The sequence below is a fragment of the Scyliorhinus torazame genome, chromosome 6, assembly GCF_047496885.1.
Source record: "Scyliorhinus torazame isolate Kashiwa2021f chromosome 6, sScyTor2.1, whole genome shotgun sequence".
Taxonomy (NCBI): Eukaryota; Metazoa; Chordata; class Chondrichthyes; order Carcharhiniformes; family Scyliorhinidae; genus Scyliorhinus; species Scyliorhinus torazame.
The window spans coordinates 294,446,184-294,465,968 of record NC_092712.1 but is presented as its reverse complement, the minus strand read 5'-3'; the positions used below and the strand labels follow the sequence as shown (position 1 = coordinate 294,465,968).

The 19,785-nt window shown below is 46.7% G+C and overlaps 1 protein-coding gene across 1 annotated transcript in view; it reads right to left on the bottom strand.

Annotated features, from left to right (window-relative positions):
• The window catches only part of LOC140425514 (sodium/hydrogen exchanger 3-like), a 175,929-nt gene that overhangs the window by 63,680 nt on the left and 92,464 nt on the right, over window positions 1–19,785 (bottom strand). The window contains exons 4-8 of the mRNA XM_072509879.1: window positions 10,002–10,080; window positions 8,551–8,728; window positions 7,137–7,357; window positions 4,665–4,867; window positions 2,546–2,635 (exon numbers count right to left, since the gene is read on the bottom strand). Coding sequence (XP_072365980.1) covers window positions 2,546–2,635; window positions 4,665–4,867; window positions 7,137–7,357; window positions 8,551–8,728; window positions 10,002–10,080 — 771 coding nt within the window. The remainder of the gene's footprint in view (window positions 1–2,545; window positions 2,636–4,664; window positions 4,868–7,136; window positions 7,358–8,550; window positions 8,729–10,001; window positions 10,081–19,785) is intronic.

Genomic DNA, 19,785 nt, shown 5'->3' with positions numbered 1-19,785 from the left:
ACTCATTGTGGGGCTCGAGGGACTAGTGATTTGTTGCTGGACACTTGGTGGCACCCTAAAATGCAGGGGTTGGCCCAAAGTATCAGTAATCGGTGGTTGATTTGTCAGCAATATAACACCGGAAAAGGTATCCCTTGTGGGAAGGGGCAAACCCCGTTGCCCAGTGGTCCCTTTGAGACGCTCCAAATGGATTACATTGAGTTGGAAAGGTGTCAATGTTATAAATATGTTTTGATCATTGTGGATGTGTTCAGCAGATGGGTCGAGGCGTATCCGACTATCGATAATAAAGCTGCTACTGTGGTTAAAGTCTTGATGAGGGAAATCATTCCCCGGTACGGTATACCAGCTCAGTTAAGTTCTGATAATGGGCCTCATTTTATTGGACAAATTAACAAGGAGTTTTGCTCCCAGTTGGGCATACGCCAGCAGTTACACTGTGCTTATAGACCGCAGGCGGCCGGGTTGGTTGAGAGACACAATCAGACCCTCAAAACTAAATTGGCTAAATTAAGAGCAGACACGGGACTGACATGGCTTAAGTTGCTCCCCGTTGCCCTCTTCCAGCTGCGGGTTACACCTGCGGGACCGGCCCGGCTCTCTCCCGTCGAGATTCTTTATGGCAGGCCTCTTAGAACTCCCTGGAGCCTGCAGGTTCCCAGACTGGTTCAGTTTCATCAGATGACTGAAGAGATGACCACCTATGTTCTAGCCCTCACGCTAGTGCTCAAGGAACTCCATGGCCAGGTCCGCGCGGCTCACCAGCCATCGCCCCCAGTATCTAGCTCACTTTCAGTCCAGCCCGGTAGTTATGTCATGGTCAAAACTTGGACTAGGAAGGGGTCGGAGCCGCGATGGGACGGGCAATTCCAAGTTCTCCTTACCACCCCCACAGCAGTTAAAGTGGAGGGGCGAAGTGCTTGGGTCCACCTACATCACTGTAAATTGAGTCCATCTCCACTACTGTAAAAGGTCGGATACTAACCTGCCTCCCTTCTCCAGTGCTATTTTACAGGTGTGGAGCATGATGGAGTGGCTACGCATCGTCTGTATGATATTTGGCCTCACTTCGCTTGGCGTGTTATTGGCGATGGACATGGAAAAGGGGAATATTATGTATCTGTGTAGCCCCAACCAATCTACAAGGTTACATCACCTCTGCAAAGGTGATGTTCTTCGCTGCCCCCATATACGAGGACATGGTATCGACTCATGGAAGGTCATCAAAGTTAAGGAGAATGCAGGAGTCATGAAGCAGTTGCACTGGTCCCGGCGATGGGAAGGGAACATTATATGGACATTGCCTTGTTTTTGGAATACATGTAAATTTGATTTTGGATGTGTTAAGAGTGGTGCAATAAAGGTAATATCAGGCTGTCAGAAGAGCGTAGGAAGAGGCTATGAGGAAGTGAAAGGGACTAGAGAGAGGATGGGGTGTATGAGAAGGGAAGTACAGCTAGAACGTAGGTTACCGGGAGATACACTTAAGTTAGTTAAAGGCCAAACTGAGGAAAACCCGGGTAGTAAACCTTGGGAGCCCTCGGGGCAATAACCAAGGAATTGTCTCAGCTACGGTTGTTTGCAATGCAGAACCGGTATGCTCTTGACTATCTTCTGGCCCGTGAGGGTGGGGTATGCACCATAGTGCAGGGCAAGTGTATCATGGGAGTTCAGGATAACATCACTAAATTTATGGATCACATACGGGATCACCTGGACAGAATGCAGGATCCTGGCTCTTGGGGTAACTGGGGATTTGGAGGTTGGAAGGACTGGTTGATAAATATGGCCATGTATCTAGTGGTAGCTATCGGCTGCATCTTTGTAGGCCTGGCCATCCTTAAATGTGTGATGGGTAAAATTTAACCCCCCAAAAAAATTTAACTGTTAAAATCCATGAGGGTGAAGCAGATGAAGGGGGGCTAAGACAGGAATTGGAAATGCAGCGACGGATCTTTTTAGATGAGGAACCGTAGCTATGGATTGGATAGTTCGGTTATCATGGAATGATAAAAGGAGGGAATGACGAATGTGATATAAAATAGTTACTTTAGAGATATTAGTTAATGTAATGTAGAAATAAGCCACTTTGATTCTGGCAAGTAGAGACAAAGGATTTTAGACCGCATGGAAAAAGCAGGAAGAGGTGTGTCTATGAGAGTGATGCTGCATTGATAGGGGCCGGAGAAAGGGATTGGAAGTGAGCCAATCAGAATAGATCAAACAAGTCAGGAGGGACATAGGATGACCTATGGGTGTCGAGTATGTGAAACTTGATGCCATTTGAATGTATGAGTACTGATCTCTTTGTCTGGGACCTTCACTTAGTTCCCGGGGCTGCAGAAAGCAACATGTTATCTGTATCACTGTGGACTAGGTAGCTTGCAAGCTGAATAAAATAACATTTTTTTACTTGCAAATCCATCTCGACTTTTATTGAGGCCAGACTGACGGAGAAAGAAATTTGGGATTCAACATTAGTGCATCACTGGAGTGCTCATTTATGAATGAACTTGCCGTCAACACATTCAAAGACTTAACTTACTCTTCCATGGAGCTGTTCATTGAGTAAGGGCTCCTTCTGCTGATTCCTCTTTACTTTCAGCCATTTGACCAAAGGTTTGATCGTCAGCCCCTGTAGAATAACACAATCAAATTAGCAGAGGCAAACTGTTTCTGATATGAGTATACTAACTTCATAGGTCAGATACAAGCAAGTAGCCACCTATTTATCCATACATTTGCTACATTATAAAGCGCCTACATTTCAAAAGTATTTTGGTGCCTGTGAAGTGCTCTGGGATGTCTTATGGTTGCAAGGCCTTTTTGTTTCCATCTCCATGTCACAGTTTGCATGTAACAGTGTCTATTTCGCATTCATTCAGAATACTCAGTACACCAAATCTTCCCTTTTTAGCAATCTTCACACGTTACTGACTGAGGAGTTAATCTTCATCTCTCTCCATACAGAATAAACTAAGGTATGTAATCTTTCCATTTATAATGTTTACTTCTTGTGTTATTCCATTCGTCCATAACAGTGTAGCTGTTCAGGGGCTTTGATGGATTGCTCACTCATACTGCAGTTACCAATTTGTTCTTTATTCTTTTGGAGTGCACAAGACTGCCTAAAGCAAACTACTCCGGTTCTAATGTTAGCTTGGAACCTCTTCCTGGGGTTACAGAGGTCACAAGCTGGAATGTGTTTGGTTACTCGAAATTATGTGCCCAAAGACATGAGCCACACAATGCATGAGCATCACCTGCTATGCCAGAACTGTGTTACAACAATGTTGACCAAAAATAGGCTCTCCTTTTCAATTTAAATAATGGGTAGCCCCAAATTGAACAGCATCACAAAAGGAGCAAACAAATTAATTCTCTACAGTAAACTTGATTTCAGGCCCATTGAAACTCACGCAATTCAATTGCAGTCTACTTCATAAGGCTACAATGTCCCAACCTGCGATCCAGCTTTTGTCTAATTACAGATACAGTCCCCTGTAATGTAAAGGAGGGCATTAGAGGCCCCATCTACAACTTGGCCCATTCAGCATATGGTCTGTGTTTAAAATCTGTGTTCAATAAGAATACTTATTATACAGAGTACAGAACCTATGCAGTGCTTTTCAAACAGTCAGCAACGTTCTTTTTGAAGTTTGGTCACTGTCCTCAGGTAGGAAAGTCAGTAGATAGTGCTCTAGTATGCTTTTAAGGGATAAAGTAAGTTAGCTCAGTTGGCTGGATTTGTGATGGGGAGCGGCGCCAAAAGTATGGGTTCAATTCTCATACCAGCTGAGGTTGTTCATAAGGCCCCGCCTTCTCAACTTTGCCTCTCACCTGAAGTGTGTTGACCCTCAGGTGAAATCACCATGAGTCAGCTCTCTCTCTCAAAAGGGGAGCGCAGCCTATGATCCTTGGGGACTATGGCGGCTTTCATGCTTTTATGGGTAGCAGCGTGACATCACTTGAAGGGAAGTGTGTCACGCAATCAAGTCTTAAGTTCACCTTGTCCTGTGGGCAAAACACAGCACAGCTATGATGTCTTCACACTTTATATCTATGTATAACTGTTCTCATGTGCCTAGCCTAAATAAATGAACCCACTATGTGTTTACTCAATCCCTTATGAAGGGTGGTGCCTTTATATCATCTGAACAACATGACAGCCAGTTTGTGCACAGCAAAGTCCTGCAAACAATAATGTGATAATAGTCAGAGCAACTATTTGACTGGAATTAAAACAGAAAATGCTGGATGAACTCAACAAATCTGGCAGCATCTGTAGAGAGAGAAACAGTTAACATTTCAAGTCCGTACTGAAGAGTCATGCGTACTTAAAGTGTTGACTCTATTCCTCTCTCCACAGATACTGCCAGAGCTGTTGAGTATATCCAGCATTTTCTGTTTTTACTTCAGATTTTGTGCATCCGTAGTATTTTTAGTTTATTTGATTGCTTGACTGGTGTTGGTTGAGAAATAAATAGGAAACTGGGGCGAGCTCCCCTTCCCCTCTTCAAAAATAGTGTCACAGAACCTTTCATATCCACATGAGAGCAGGCCGGGCCTCAGTTTAACATTTCCTCGAAAAGATAAAATAACTTTTAATTTCCATTGATCGAATTCGCTGAGAGGTTGTAGACAGTGCAATGTTTAATTGTTACCTGAAAGATGATTGTAAAATACACCACAATGATGGTTGTGCTGACAAACAATCGCTTCTCATGTATGTGCTTCAGATCCAGCAACACCACTAGAGCAAAGGCCATGGACCCTCGCAGGCCTCCATACGACATCACCACCTGATCTATCAACCCCAACCGCACCACACGGTAGTGGTTGAGAATCCAGGTCTGAATTACAACACCTAAAATATTGGAAGAGTGGAAAGATTTTAGTTAAAGCTCAAGCCTGGGAGCATTCACTTAAAAGTTACTCACAGAAGACCGTTAAGTCGAGGACATGGCATGGTTGTACAAACCAATGAATTCCTTGTACGATGTGACATTTGTAGGATTGATTTGCAGACGGTAAAGTATTAACAGATTGCATTTTGAAAGCAGTGTAACTCTTTTCATTGTCTGATGTTAGTTATTAAATCTATTCGCTAAGGTAGAATCCTTTTGTGAGTTACAATTCCATTGGTCCAGTTCGTAAGTTTATAAGTTGTAGGAGCAGAATTAGCCCATTTGGCCCATCGAATCTGCTCTTCATTCCATGCTGGTTGATATGTTCCTGATCTGCTACCTACAATGCCACAGACCAAGAGCTGGATTGCGAAATCAGCCAGAGCATCTCTTCCCTCAAACACATGATCTAGGAGCAGGGGTAGGCAATCTAGCCTCCCGAGCCTAAACACCCTCAATATGATCATGGTTGATCCCATCCTGGCCTCACCTCCACCGTCCCGCACATTCTCCATATCCTTCAACCCATTACCAATTAAAAATCTGTCTAACTCCTCCTTACATTTACTCAATGTCCCAGCATCCACTGCACTCTGGGGTAGCAAATTCCACAGATTCACAACTCTTTGGGAGAAGTAGTTTTTCCTCAAATCTGTTTTAAATTTGCTACCTCTTATTCTAAGATTATGACCTCTCGTTTTAGAATGCCCCACAAGAGGAATCATCAGCTCCATGTCTACTTTATCCATACCTTTTAGCATCTTGAATACCTCAATTAGATCTCCCCTCATTCTTCTAAACTCCAGAGAGTATAGGCCTAAATTGTTCAATCTCTCCTCATACGACAAACCCCTCATCTCTGGAATCAATCTAGGGAACGTCCTCTGAACTGCCTCCAATGCCACAACATCTTTCCTCAAATAAGGGGACAAAACTGTGCACAATACTCCAGGTGCGGTCTTACCAATGCCGTGTATAATTACAACAACACTTCCTCACTTTTATACTCGATTCCTTTTGCTACAAATGGCAACATTCCATTTGCTTTCCTTATTATCTGCTGCGCCTGCATGCCAGTTTTCTGTGACTCATGCACGAGGACCCCCAGATCCCTCTGCATTGGAGCACCCCGAAGTCTCTCCCCATTTAGGTAATATGTTGCCTTTTCATTTTTTTGACCAAAATGCATGAATTCACAGTTATCTACATTAAGCTCCATCTGCCACATTTTGGTCCACTCTCCTAACCTATCTATATCCATTTGTAAGGTTCTTATTTCCTCATTGCAACTTACTGTCTCACCTATTTTTGTGTCATCTGCAAATTTGGCAAGAAAACCTTCTATCCCTGTATCCAAGTCGTTAATATAGATTGTAAATAGCTGGGGCCCAAGGACCGATTCCTGTGGCACCCCACTAGTTACATCTTGCCATCCAGAAAAAGACCCATTTATCCCGACCCTCTGTCTCCTATCCGTCAGCCAGTCTTCTATCCAAAGCTAATAAGTTACCCCTACTCCCATGTGATCTCAACCTTGTGAATTAATCTTCTGTGCGGCACCTTATCAAACCCCTTCCAGAAGTCCAGATATACTACATCTGCAGGATCTCCATTACCCGCTTTGCTTGTTACATCTTCGAATAATTCAAGCAAATTAGTGAGCTTTGAGATAAATTGTTTAAGTTTTTTATTTGAGGGTCTCGGCTGAGCCATTCCAAGTCAGTCGAACTCCAAGAGAGCTTCTCCAACCTTGGTTACAACCTCTTAGGAGGAGGTCCCAGTAATGGCCAACACACATCAGGAATCCAGAGCTTTTTTGCCCTTTCTGACCTTTGCTGCTTTCCTGTGTGCGAATGCCATCAAGTCTTGGATCAAAGTCCCTCAGAAACTGAAAGGAATCTTGAGGCGAATCATTTCTGAAATATACCACTGAATATTCAGTTTCAGATAAACCCATAATATGCCGATAGCAAATCTAATATAAGTGTATGTTGCTGTAAGTGGCACATCATTAGAATGGACATTATGGCACAGTTAAGAAAATAAGAGTGTGTCGAATGTTTGAAATAGCAAAGTCTGTTACGCTTGGAAAAATTATTAATTACAATATTAATAATTTTAAAATGTGAAATCTTGCCAAGTCATTCTTCCAACTATCAAAATGGAAGTTTGAAATTATTTTTAATAGTTATCGGTCTTTACAGGGATCGTAACCCTTCAGGCACCCACCAATGACTCTGTAGACAGAAATGAAGACCAGTGTGAAAAGGATAAAGGCTGTGTTCCACGTCCATGTATTCGTATCCACTGCAGAGATTCCCAAAAACATGAAGATAATGGTCTCCGCTCCACTTGCCAGCATTTTCATCGCGTACCTGACGGTGGTGATAGACTGCTCACAGAGGTTGGTCTTTACATATTTCTGACAGCAAATGCCACAGAACGCGATACTGGCGGAAAAGAACCAAGACTGTTTAAGGATGGAAGAACAAAGGCAAAAACTCAACAACATCGTCCCCATTGAATCGCGCAAGAATATTGGTCACATTTCCCCTTCACTCCCCTGTCTGGTCTACCCGAGCAGCTTCTAAGCACTCATAATCATATCATAGCATCTACAATGCAGAAGGAGGCCATTCGACCCATCGGGTCTGAGCCAGCCCCTGGAAAGAGAACTCTCCCTAAGCAGACACCCCCACCCTATCCCCGTAACCCAGTAACCCCACCCCTTTTTGGACACTAAGGGCAATTTAGCATGACCAATCCACCTAACCTGCACATCTTTGCCCTGTGGGAGGAAACCGGATCACCCGGAGGAAACCCACGCAGACACGGGGAGAGCGTGCAGACTCTGCAAAGACAGTGACCCAAGCCGGGAATCGAACCTGGGACCCTCAAGCTGTGAAGCAACTGTGCTACCACTGTGCTACCGTGCCATACCGTACCGTACCACTCTATGGTACTGCACACTGGTGTTTCCATTGACAAGAGAACAGAGACTTGTGGCTAGTTCAAGAGCCCTTATTGAAATTTCCCTCAGTTTCTCAAGAGAAAGCTGGGCAAGCACCTGAAGTTCCATTTCCCAGGACGGAAGACAAAAGTGCCTGTTTTCTATCCATTAACGGCCATTTTCTCAGAAGCCGATTGCACATTACAAGCAAGAGCATTCCCATAGTTTTGTGAGTTTTTTTTGAATTGAGGGGTTCGGGATGGGACATGTACAGGACACCCTCACCCGGTTTCCCATTCCTCACATGTGAATGCATATTTTTAGGGAACAACAGGACCAATCATGAAGCTGTGCTCACTCATCACCCAGACCAGCTCTGTTTCTAACAAGGATCAATGGGTAGCTGATCGGCCAGCCACAGGAGATCAGGTACACCACGGCAGGTTATAGCAGCCATTAAGCAACCCTGGCTGAGATAGGTTAAGACAGTAAAAAACAGAATTGAACCTGGCACATTCTCGCCTCAGATTCATTGACTGAGCCAGCAGAGGGCATCCTTCTCCCACTTTTCTATTGGACATCCCCAAACCAAGCACCATCCATAGCTGAGAATGTCGAGGGGGTGCCCTTTCTGTTTCTAAGTACAGGTAGCTGAGAGGTCATCGCAGTCAACGTTTAAAAAAAAACACTCACGCTAATACAGCGGAAAGTGAAAGCATCTCTGCGGTGAGGTAGGACAAGTATGAAATGACAAAGACAAATCCAGGTTCAATCACCCTCACACGCTCAGTGAATCTGGTTACCACGGACAACAGGAATCCAAAGATGATGCCAATGGCAATTCCACCCAAACTTACGACAAAGAAAGAAACTGGGGGGAAAAAAAGAATAGTCCCATTCAAAACTTCAATCTGATGTAAAATATGTTAAGATATGAAAGACACATATGTATCAGCATAATACTTGATACTGCCTAGCAACAATGGTAATTTACATCGCACATTTAATACATCAAACTATTATAAAGGCACTTCACAGGCATGTTAACAAACCAAATTTGACACCATGTCACCTGAGGTAATTTCAGGTTTTGAGGAGTATCTTAGAGGAAAAGAGAGAGGTACAAAGGCAGAGAGATTTAAAGAGGGAATTACAGATTTAACGGGCCTTGGTAACTGAAGGCACAGTCACCAACATTGCAACAATAGTAATCAGGACTCCACATGAGGCCAGAATTGTGGTAACAACATGACTGGAATTCTCTGGTTGTTGGGATTCTGTTTCGACCAGCAGGGTACCCCCTCCCTCAGGTTTCCCAGCAGCATGGGGTGGCTTCAATGAGAAATCCCATTGTCAAGCGGCGGGAGTAGAGAATCTCACCACCAGCGAACGGCGCGCCACCAAGAGACATGCGGCTGGGAGACCGGAGAATCCAGCCCCATATTTCTCGGAGGGCTGCAGGGTCAGTGGAAGGATCAGCCTGATGCACGATCAATTGCACAAAGATTAAAGTTGGGTACAACTGTGGCTTTATTACAATCAGATGCGTGGCCTCCTGCTGCAGCTGGCGAAATGGCAGGGTACTGGAGGTCATGCATATTTATACAGTTCTCCATGGGCGGAGCCAGCCGGCAGGAGCTACCGGCGAACCTGTAGTGCAGGTCCTACCTTACACCTCCTATTACAGTGGTTCACCACACAGCCTCACTGGGCGAGGAATGGAGTCAGTAGCTCAGGAATAGAATTTGTGACAGGGACCAAAGACAGTGGCTTCAATCTTATGTTTAAGAATGTCAGCTGGAGCTCAATCATAAGATTGTTGCCTCTGAGTTAGGAGATTATGGGTTCATGTACCACTCCAGAGACTTAAACCATAATTTAGGCTGACACACCAATGAAATCCCCAGGGAATTTGCACTGTTGGGGGTGCTTGCATTTATTCCCATCCTGAGATTGTTACAACTGAATGGCTTGCTGGCCACTTCAGAGGGCAGTTAAAAATCACACACGTTGCTGTGGAACTGGAGTCACATTTAGTCTAGGTCGAATACGCAGGCCAGGTTTGTTCCCCGAAAAGGACATTCAGCAAATCAGCTGGGTTTCATTGTGGTCGTCTTCCTTAAAGCTCGGGAGTGCTCTCATACCTATGCCTTTGAAATAGTCCAGGCCTTGAATGTTCCCTGCTCCCACTTCAACGAATGAGTCAAATACATTGTACAGCACCTAAAAGGAGAAAATTACACTCGAGGTCAGCCCAGGTTGCAGAATAGATGCTTTAGATAGAACCTAATACAAATGCAAAATACCATGGACGCAAGAAATCTAAAATAAAAACAGAAAATTCTGGAAATACCAGTAACTCTGGCCACATCTGTGGAGGGAGAAAAAAAGAGTTAATAGCCTGAATTTTATCAAGATATTCGGATTCTGACCTCAGGGTAAAAAGCAGGTCCCAAGCCGCAAGGGACCAGCTCTGCAATTTTACCACAGGTGGTCTCCTAGTTCGCAAGCTGTGGGCTCGTTGTCCGATTTGGGAGAGCAGGCGGACTTTGGAGGCTGTCCAATTGCGGGCCAGCAGCGTTGAAGCACCAGCATGATTGGGCGAGAGGGTCGCCGCTGAGCACTGCGGGACACCGAGAGTCTCCCAAAGCTAAGTTAAATAAAAATTAAGGCATTCATGGGGCCGAGGGAAAACCCCCAGCGACGGTCGTTGGGGCTGTGGTGCTGCCGTCCCTGCTCACGGCCCCACCTTTGGCCCATGAAGTCTGTTTAGCTGGCAGCTTGTCCACGTGGCAGGAAGGTTAATCCATTGATAGCAACGTGTTAACAGTGCTGTAAACCTATTTTTCCTTTAATGATAGAAATCAGCTGCCTGCCTCCTTGCGGTGGGCAGCCTTCCTGCATCTGGTGCCCCCTGCTGGTAAAATGCCCAATGGCAGATCTGTACCAAGAGGTCTCCCAGAAGCCAGGAAAACCCAGGCCAATGTGTCAGGACGATGATCTCCCATCAGAACAATTCTAATGAAGGTTATCAACGTGAAACATGAACTCGGTTTCTCTCGCGGCAGATGTGGCCTCACCTGCTGAGTATTTCCAGCATTTTCTGTATTTACTTTAAGGAACCTTCCTGATATGAAAGCCCCTGAATTCAGACATTTTCTAAATTCCATTATAGGATTTCACAACACTTTAAATATTCAAACAGTCGCTTCTCGTAGATTAATTGAATATTAGCAAACAGACGCTTGGTTATACTTGAATATTGCTGAAAAGAGAGACATGTTGCTGAAACCTTTTGTCTTGCACTCATCAAGACAAACGCAAGAATACCAAATTTCAAATGCCCATAAGAATGTCAACCACAGAGGAAAAGAGTCCTGATTGGTTGGCAACTCAACTCGGATTGGCTGAGGCATTGCCATAGAGAAAGCAACAAGGAAACCTTGGGCTCCTCAAACTCCTGGGTAATGCAAAAAGGCTTGAACATATTACTTTTGTTTGCAGAGAATGGACCTCGATGTATTTCATGTCTAGCAAGCATAAATGAACCACAATACAAGTGTCACCGATTATATTAAATTGGTTGTTGGTGCTGTGATGAATGCAAGAAATTGTTATACATAATATTTTATATTTGTGGACTTAAAACCCCTGATTTAAGATACATTCAGGCTGTGTCTCTACTAAAGCTGTAATTAAGGTGTTGTAAACGTGAGGTAATCATTATTTTTAACCATTTACTTGTTTACAGAGAGATGGCTAATGGAACATTGTTTTGCTTGCAGGAGATTCCCTGGGGTGTAGATAATTTGAGGGAGTGGTGTTTAGTCCTAGCTAAGCAGGTCATGGGACAACTTAGTGGGATACTGATGATGTAATGGGAGGAGCCAGGTCTGTCTGTAGTTTTGCAGTCTGCTAGAAACAGGAATGATTTTAATTGAACTGCAGTTTGATATAGGATTTGAGTCTGACAAGACAGTAGGATTTTTTTTTTTTTAATTTAGAGTACCCAATTCATTTTTTCCAATTAAGGGGCAATTTAGCGTGGCCAATCGACCTAGCCTGCACATCTTTGGGTTGTGGGGGTGAAAACCACACAAACACGGGGAGAATGTGCAAACTCCACATAGACAATGATCCAGAGCTGGGATTGAACCTGGGACCTCGGCGCCGTGAGGCAGCAGGGCTAACCCGCTGCGCCATCATGCTGCCCGACAGTAGGATTTTAAGGTTGTTCCTGAAATGGTATCTCTATCAAAAGGTCTGCACAGTTAAGCTAGAAACCTGATTGTTAACTTTATTTGTAAGTGACATTTGAACTGTATTGCATTGCTTAAATGGAATATAATGGCAGGTGTAGATAGCAAGTTAAAGTTTAGTCCTTTTATTTAAGAACTGTTTGACAAATAATTGTAAAGCTACTTCTTTGATGTTAACGTGGTTAATTCTGGGTTTAAATTAAAGTTTGTTTTAAAATAAAAGATTCATATTGGTCAGAATCATCACTCTTGGGGTGAAGTATCCTTTCCTCACGGTTTTAACAAATTGAAAGTTGCTTGGGGTTTCTCGTCCGGTATCCTAACAGAAGTTGGGGTCTGGTGGTGTTATTAGCACACTCATGAATGTTCAGTAAGTGCTGCCCAGTCATAGAATCGCAGAATCCCTACAGTGCAGAAGGAGGTTATTTGGCCCATCAAGTCTGTGTAACCATCCAAAGGAGCACCCCACCAACCCTATCCCACAACCCCACATAACCTTTAGACACCAAGGGGCCATTTAGGATGGCCAAACAACCTAACCTGCATATATTTGGACTGTGGGAGGAAACCAAGGCATCCGGAGGAAGCCCAAGCAGACGCAGGGAGAACGTGCAAACTCCACACAGACAGTCACCCAAGGTGGGAATCGAACCCGGGTCCCTAGCGTTGTTAGCAGCTGTGCTAACTACTGTACTGCTGAGCCATCCATGGAATCATGGAATTGGAATCACGGAAGAACATCTAACAATGGACGTTTTGTTTTGTGTTTTGCAAGCATGGGCTGGTTGAGTACGGTTTGTGGTTTGTCTGCTATGAACAGCCGAAGGAAAATGTTGTTCAATTCGATCAGGTGATCATTGGGATGTACACCCTACGTACCTGGTATTGCACCAGCACTGAAATTTATACATGGTGTTGCTCAATTGCATGGTGGGAAGAACGTTGTTTTGGACGAAGAGTAGCAATTGAACAACAGGTTGAGCAAGCTGTTTCACACTGTTACTATGTAGGGTTACACAAGTGGTATTTTCCACTAACAGGATGCTTCCGCCTGTCCAAAAAAAAACCCCACTGGAACACCTAGGGCGAAATTCCCCTACCCGCCCCGCCACATTTCTGCCCCGACCGGCCGGCGGGAGTCTCCGTAACACCGGCCGGTCAATGGGGTTTCCCATTGTGGGGCAGCCCCACGCCGTCGGGAAACCCCCGGGCGCCGGCAAAACGGAGACTCCCGCCGGCGGAGAATGACGCCCCATATCTGGGAACTTCACTGCACAACTATGAATGAGTGTTGTCAAAAACGTTAAAGCTAAGACCCGATAATAGACCCCACAGCACCCTCTAGAAAAAAGCAAGAAATGTGTTGCACCGTCCATCCTGGTTAATCGTCTCAACGCCAGTCATCTTTTCTACGTTTCATGTTTCTTACATTACAACATTGACAACACTTCAATAGTACTTCATTGGGACACTCTGCTGTCATGAAAGGCACTGTAAAAATGTAAGTCTTTTATTCGTTCCATTTCTCAAACCTCGATGTGCGTTGATTGGCTGCCACATTTCCCTACATAATGGGGCTCTTCCCCCAAAACTAATTGAGTGTTTGGAAGCACTTTCGGATTGATTGATAAATCAAACCTTTCTTCACAAACATAGAATCAGAGAATTTACAGAGCAGAAAGAGGCCATTTGGCCCATCGAGTCTGCACCGGCCCTTGGAAAGAGCACCCTACCTAAGCCCATACCTCTACCCCATCCCCGTAGTTCCACCTACCATTTTTTGGACAATAGGGGCAATTTTAGCTTAGTCAATCCACCTAACCTGCACATCTTTGGACTGTCGGAGGAAACCGGAGCACCCGGAGGAAACCCACGCAGACGCGGGGAGGACGTGCAGACTCCGCACAGACAGTGAACCAAGCCAGGAATCGAACCTGGGACCCTGAAGCTGTGAAGCAACAGTGCTAACCACTGTGCTACCGTGCTGCCCTTGTTGAACAATTGTCAAAAAAGAGCAGATGAAAGCAAGTGTATCCAGATGTATGTAAAATATGTAAAATGTACTTAGCTATTGTCATTTGCAGATACATATCTTAAGAATAAAGAAAGCTATTGTCACACTAACTAAAAGAAATCTTTGTACTGGTGCTTTGTCTATAGTTATCACTAGAGGGCACCAAGCTTCTGCATTTCGGACAACCAGGTTTGACTTGCCGAAACATTCGGCTCGATTCTCCGTTCTTGAGACTAATAATAATAATCTTTATTGTCATAAGTAGGCTTACATTAACACTGCAATGAAGTTACTGTGAAAAGCTCCTAGTCGCCACACTCCGGCACCTGTTCGGGTACACAGAGGGAGAATTCAGAATGTCCAATTCACCTAACAAGCACGTTTTTCGGGACTTGTGGGAGGAAACCAGGGCATCCGGAGGAAACCCACGCAGACACGGGGAGAACGTGCAGACTCCGCACAGACCGTGACCCAAGCCGGGAATCGAACCCGGGTCCCGGGCGCTGTGAAGCAACAGTGCTAACCACTGTGCTGCTGTGCCGCCCCAGGGAAGGGATTCCCGGGCGCGTTTGCCCGGCGACTGGAGAATCCCGTCCATGGCCAATGGAATTCTCCATTGTACGCGGCTCGCCCGTGGCGTTATTGCAGTGGGCGCGGCGGGAGAATTCAGCCTGAAGTGTAGACGCCGGGACAAGATTCACAGATTTCGGGGCAGCATGGTGGCGCAGTGGGTTAGCCCTGTTGCCTCATAGCGCTGAGGTCCCAGGTTCGATCCCGGCTCTGGGTCACTGTCCGTGTGGAGTTTGCACATTCTCCCAGTGTTTGCGTGGGTTTCGCCCCCACAACCCAAAGATGTGCAGGCTCGGTGGATTGGCCACGTTAAATTGCCCCTTAATTGGAAAAATTGAATTGGATACTCCAAAATAAAATGAAAAAGATTCACAGATTTCCGCAACAGCAAAATGGCACCGCACCTGGACCGATTCAGCGACCGTCGCCGCAAATAACTGCCGGGAGTGGGAGGAGGCTGGAGGGGGATAGACGGACATGAGGCCCCTCACCGTGGCAGAGAAGCTGGCCCTGGGCTTCTTTGGCAGCCCCAATGAAAGGACAGTCGCTGGGGTGGAGATTGGCATTGGGCGAGGAAGTGAGGCTCCGCTAAGTTGTGTTCCCGTGACATGTGTCAACACCCCCCACCCACTCTCACCCTCACACCACCGTCACCCCCACACCATCCTCACCCCCACCCACTCTCACCCTCACACCACCCTCACACTACACCCAGATAGGTAGATAGAAGGATAGACAGATAGATTGATAAAGAGATAGATAGATAGATAGATAGGTATATAGTTAGATAGATAGTAATATTGATAGTCAAATAGATATATTGTTAGATAGATAGTTAGAGAGATAGATAGGTAGATAGATAGATATATAGCTAGATTGTGAGCTAGATAGATAGACAAAGAGATCGTTAGATTGGTAGATAGCGAGAGACATTGATAGATATATAGACATATAGATAGAATGATAAATAGATAGATCGATAGATAGATAGAAAAAAAAAGCGGGCAGCACGGTAGCACAGTGGATTCACAGTGCCAGGGTCCCAGGTTCGATTCCCCGCTGGGTCACTGGCTGTGCGGAGTCTGCACGTTCTCCCCGTGTCTGCATGGGTTTCCTCCGGGTGCTCCGGTTTCCTCCCACAGTCCAAAGACGTGCAGGTTAGGTAGTTTGGCCATGATAAATTGGCCTTCGTATCCAAAATGTTTAGGAGGGGTTATTGGGTTACGGGGATTGGGTGGAGTTGAGGGCTTAAGTGGGTCGGTGCAGACTCGATGGGCCGAATGGCCTCCTTCTGCACTGTATGTTCTATGTAATCTATGTAATCACACCACACCCTCACCCCCACTTCACACACCCTCACCACCACCACTCCCACCCCACCCCCGCCCACAGTCTATTGATACGTCTTGCCTTGTGTCTTGCAGGACCTACTGATGATGGGGCGTGTCCATCTGGGGTCCCCCACCCCCAGCCACAGCCAGAGCCAGAGTCCCGGGTGCAGACGAGAGCCATCAACTTGGGATCACCCAGGTGGAAAGTGCTACTGTGGGCAGGAGTCAGACATTGTCAAACGATGCGGAGCACCAGGGCTCATTGCAGAGCGGGCTGTCATCATCCTCCATCCTATGGACCAGACCCATGGGTACTGCCAACCAGAGCCCGCACCCATGTGGCAGGTATGTATCATGGAGGGGGGTTACAGGTAAGGGTGTGGTGGTGGTGCGGGGGGGGGGGGGGGGATACGGTGTCCATGCCCCTAGCCAGTGTTCCCCCCCCCCCCCCCCCCCGCCTAGTCAGTGCTGCTTGAGGCAATCAAAGCGTTCAGTGCGCGTTGGCCCTAGTGCACGTGTTGTGCAGCCTCTCGTGCCTGTCCAGGCCCCATGTTCTGCCCACCCTCACCCTCCCCTGCATTCTTCTCGTCGGGCAAGGAGTGGCGTTCATCCACCTCCTCCAGCACGTCAGCCCTCTGCTGCGCGATGTTGTGGAGGACACAGCATGTGGGCGACCCTCTCAGCATCTTACTGAAAGGCCCCTCCAGAGCGGTCAAGGCATCTGCACTGCCTCTTTAGGATACCGAAGCATTGTGCAATGATGCCCCTGGTTGCTGCATGGGCATCATTGTAGCGGGTTTCCAAGTCAGCCTGTGGCCTCCCGATCGGCATCATCAGCCATGACCGCAGAGGATAACCCCTGTCGCCCAGGAGCCAACCCCCCAGCTAAGATGTTCACTGTATGTTTTAAAAAGGCTAACTTGAGTTCATAGAATAAACATTGTTTTGCTTCAAAAGATACTGTGTGCTGCCCATACCACAATCTAGTAAAAGGTGTGGGTCAGGTGAACTCCATGATACACTTTAAGGTTCTCTAAACCCTTGCCCATAACAGCCGGCAGCCCATGATCGTGTCCCTGCATGGCATGTCCTACGTCCTCTCTCTCCCCCATCAGCCACGGTGCCTATTTTCCAATTATTAAAAGCACAAGTGAACCTCGGCGTCGGGAATTCCCCCCGGTAGAGACGGAGCGTCATGGAGGCCCCGGAGCATACCGGGTCAGACCCGCTAATTATAGGCAGCAATGATATGCAAACGGGATTTACTATACATGCAGAGTGGAACGCTTTGATGCTGCTGTCGTGGCGCGGAGAATTTTGATTTGGTATGAACCCGGCACCCACCATGACTTTGGCGTCGAGACCGATTCTCCGCCCAATCGCTTTTCCTGATTTCGGCATCAGCCAAAGGAGAATCCCCCCCCCCCCATAGCCATCTTCACTGAAGTGTCAGTCTGGATTATGTTCTCAACTCTTTGAACCCACAATGACCTGATTCAGAGGCAAGAGCGTTGTTTTTTTTAATAAACATTTTATTGAGGTATTCTTGGTTTTGTAACAACAACAAAATAAATAATGTACATGAAACTATAAACATAGTTCAAAAGCCGTCTCCCTTCCTTACAGGCCCCACCTTTATTAACCCCCTACTCTAAGCTGAACCAAACTTTCTGCTGAACGGGAGCGGCAGAGGCGCAGTTACCAATGCCCCCAGACTGTTGCCCTTGCATGAAGCCGCCTCCATACACTCCCATGCCAACCCCTCCCCCACCACCCACTTCCTGATCATGGTTATATTCGACGCCCAGTAATAGTTGGCAAGAGCATTGTTGAACACTCAGGTGGTGCTATTGCCATGTGAATGTTAGGTTATGCATACTCCATCAGTGCTCCATTCCACAGAATTCATCGGCCAATCCTCCACAGCTGTTACAGCGCTAATTAACCTTGAGCAACATTGGCACCGCAATAACCCTGTACAGGAGGAGGAGGACCTCCGCATGAACCTGTTTCTGGGCCAGGCCAAACTTGCCATTAACAGGTCCAGGCAGCAGGCGAGCGAGGGGGCAATAAGGCCCAACTGTTTAAATTTGCGGTCGGGTGTGCCTGGAGAGGGAGCATGTGGTGTCTGCCAATACTGTCGAGGCCTTACGTGCCTGATGGGCACTTTGGTGACTGGGGCGTTTTATCGACCCCATTGATCGCATTTTGGTGAAATGTTTTAAGTTTCCTTTGCGATTTGTTTTTGTTTGATTAAAAAAAAGTACTCTTACCATTGACATGATTTCAGGTACAACTCCAAAAACTGGAACACGATGCTGGCTGACATTCCAGTGCAGTGCTGAGGGACTGCCACACTGTCAGAGGCACTGGGTGGGATTCTCCAATAATGGGGCTATATCCCCACTCCAGCGTGAAAATGCGGGCAAATCACTCTGGACATTCCTGAAGAAAGTCCAGAGTGATTCGCCTTCCTGGAGGGGGCTAGCAGGGCCCCGGAGTCCTTCTCGCAGATCCGGCTGCCGATACAAAGCCCTGCACTTCCGGTCGGGGGTCCGCGCATGCGCACAGCGGTGGCCTGCGTCGGCCACCCCGCGCAACATGGCGGACCCACACCGCGGACCGGCACCATAAAGATAGCTCCCCCCGCCTGAGATTGCGCACGCCCGCGGATCGGTGGCCCCCGATCGCTAGCCTGGCCATGCCGTCGGGAACTCGGCCAGATACACTTGGAGAATCTCCGTGAAGGCTTCTGCCAATGGCCCCTTACCCACGCCGCATAGACCGCGCGTGCGATTCTCCGGGGACTGGAGAATCGCGGGAGTGGTGCCGCGCCGGCTTTCGGCGTCAACGCCCATTCTCCGCCCCTGCGCCGATCGCGATTTCAGCGCAGAGACTCCAAGAATCCCGCCTACCATCTTTCAGATGAGACCTTAAAATCATGGCCCAATCTCCCCTTTCATAGACCTCTACAGCCATTCTAACAAGAGCGGGGCTGTTGTTTCGGCGTCCTGATGAATATGTATCCCTCAACCAACATCATTAAGTTAGTTATCTGGTTGGTTACCTCACTGCTGTTTGAAAATTGGTTGCCGAACTTCCCTTCAATAGCGGCTACACTTCGAAAGTACTCATTAGGAAGCACTTCAGGATGTCCTGAGGCAGTGAAATCACTGTCGGAATGAGAGTTCCTTATTTGGTGCCTGTAATGGCAGGGAGTTGGAGGACTTGGAAATCCCGTAGTTGGGAATGTAGGGTGGAAATTTTCAATCCAGAGACTAATGGGATGAATTTTTTTATTTTTTATTTTTTATTTATTTTTTTAAATTTAGAGTACCCAATTATTTTTTCCAATTAAGGGGCAATTTAGTGTGGCCAATTCGCCTATCCTGCACACCTTTGGATTGTGGGGGTGAAACCCACGCAGACACGGGGAGAATGTGCAAACTCCACACAGACAGTGACCCAGGGCCGGGATTTCAACCCGGGTCCTCAGCGCCATAGGCAGCAATGCTAACCACTGTGCCACCGTGCTGCCCTATTGAGATGAATTTAATGGCCCCTCCTGCTGTTGGGATCTTCCTGTTCCACTGGAGTTTTGAATGGCTCACTCCATTTCCTGGCCCCTGCTCCTGCCATGTTAGGGCTGCAAAGTTCCACCCTATGTGCAGCAGGAGGCGGGAAAGGCAGCGCAGATCCCACTGGCTGGCATGGTGGATTTCCACGTCAGGTCATCTGCTTTTCACCTCATTAT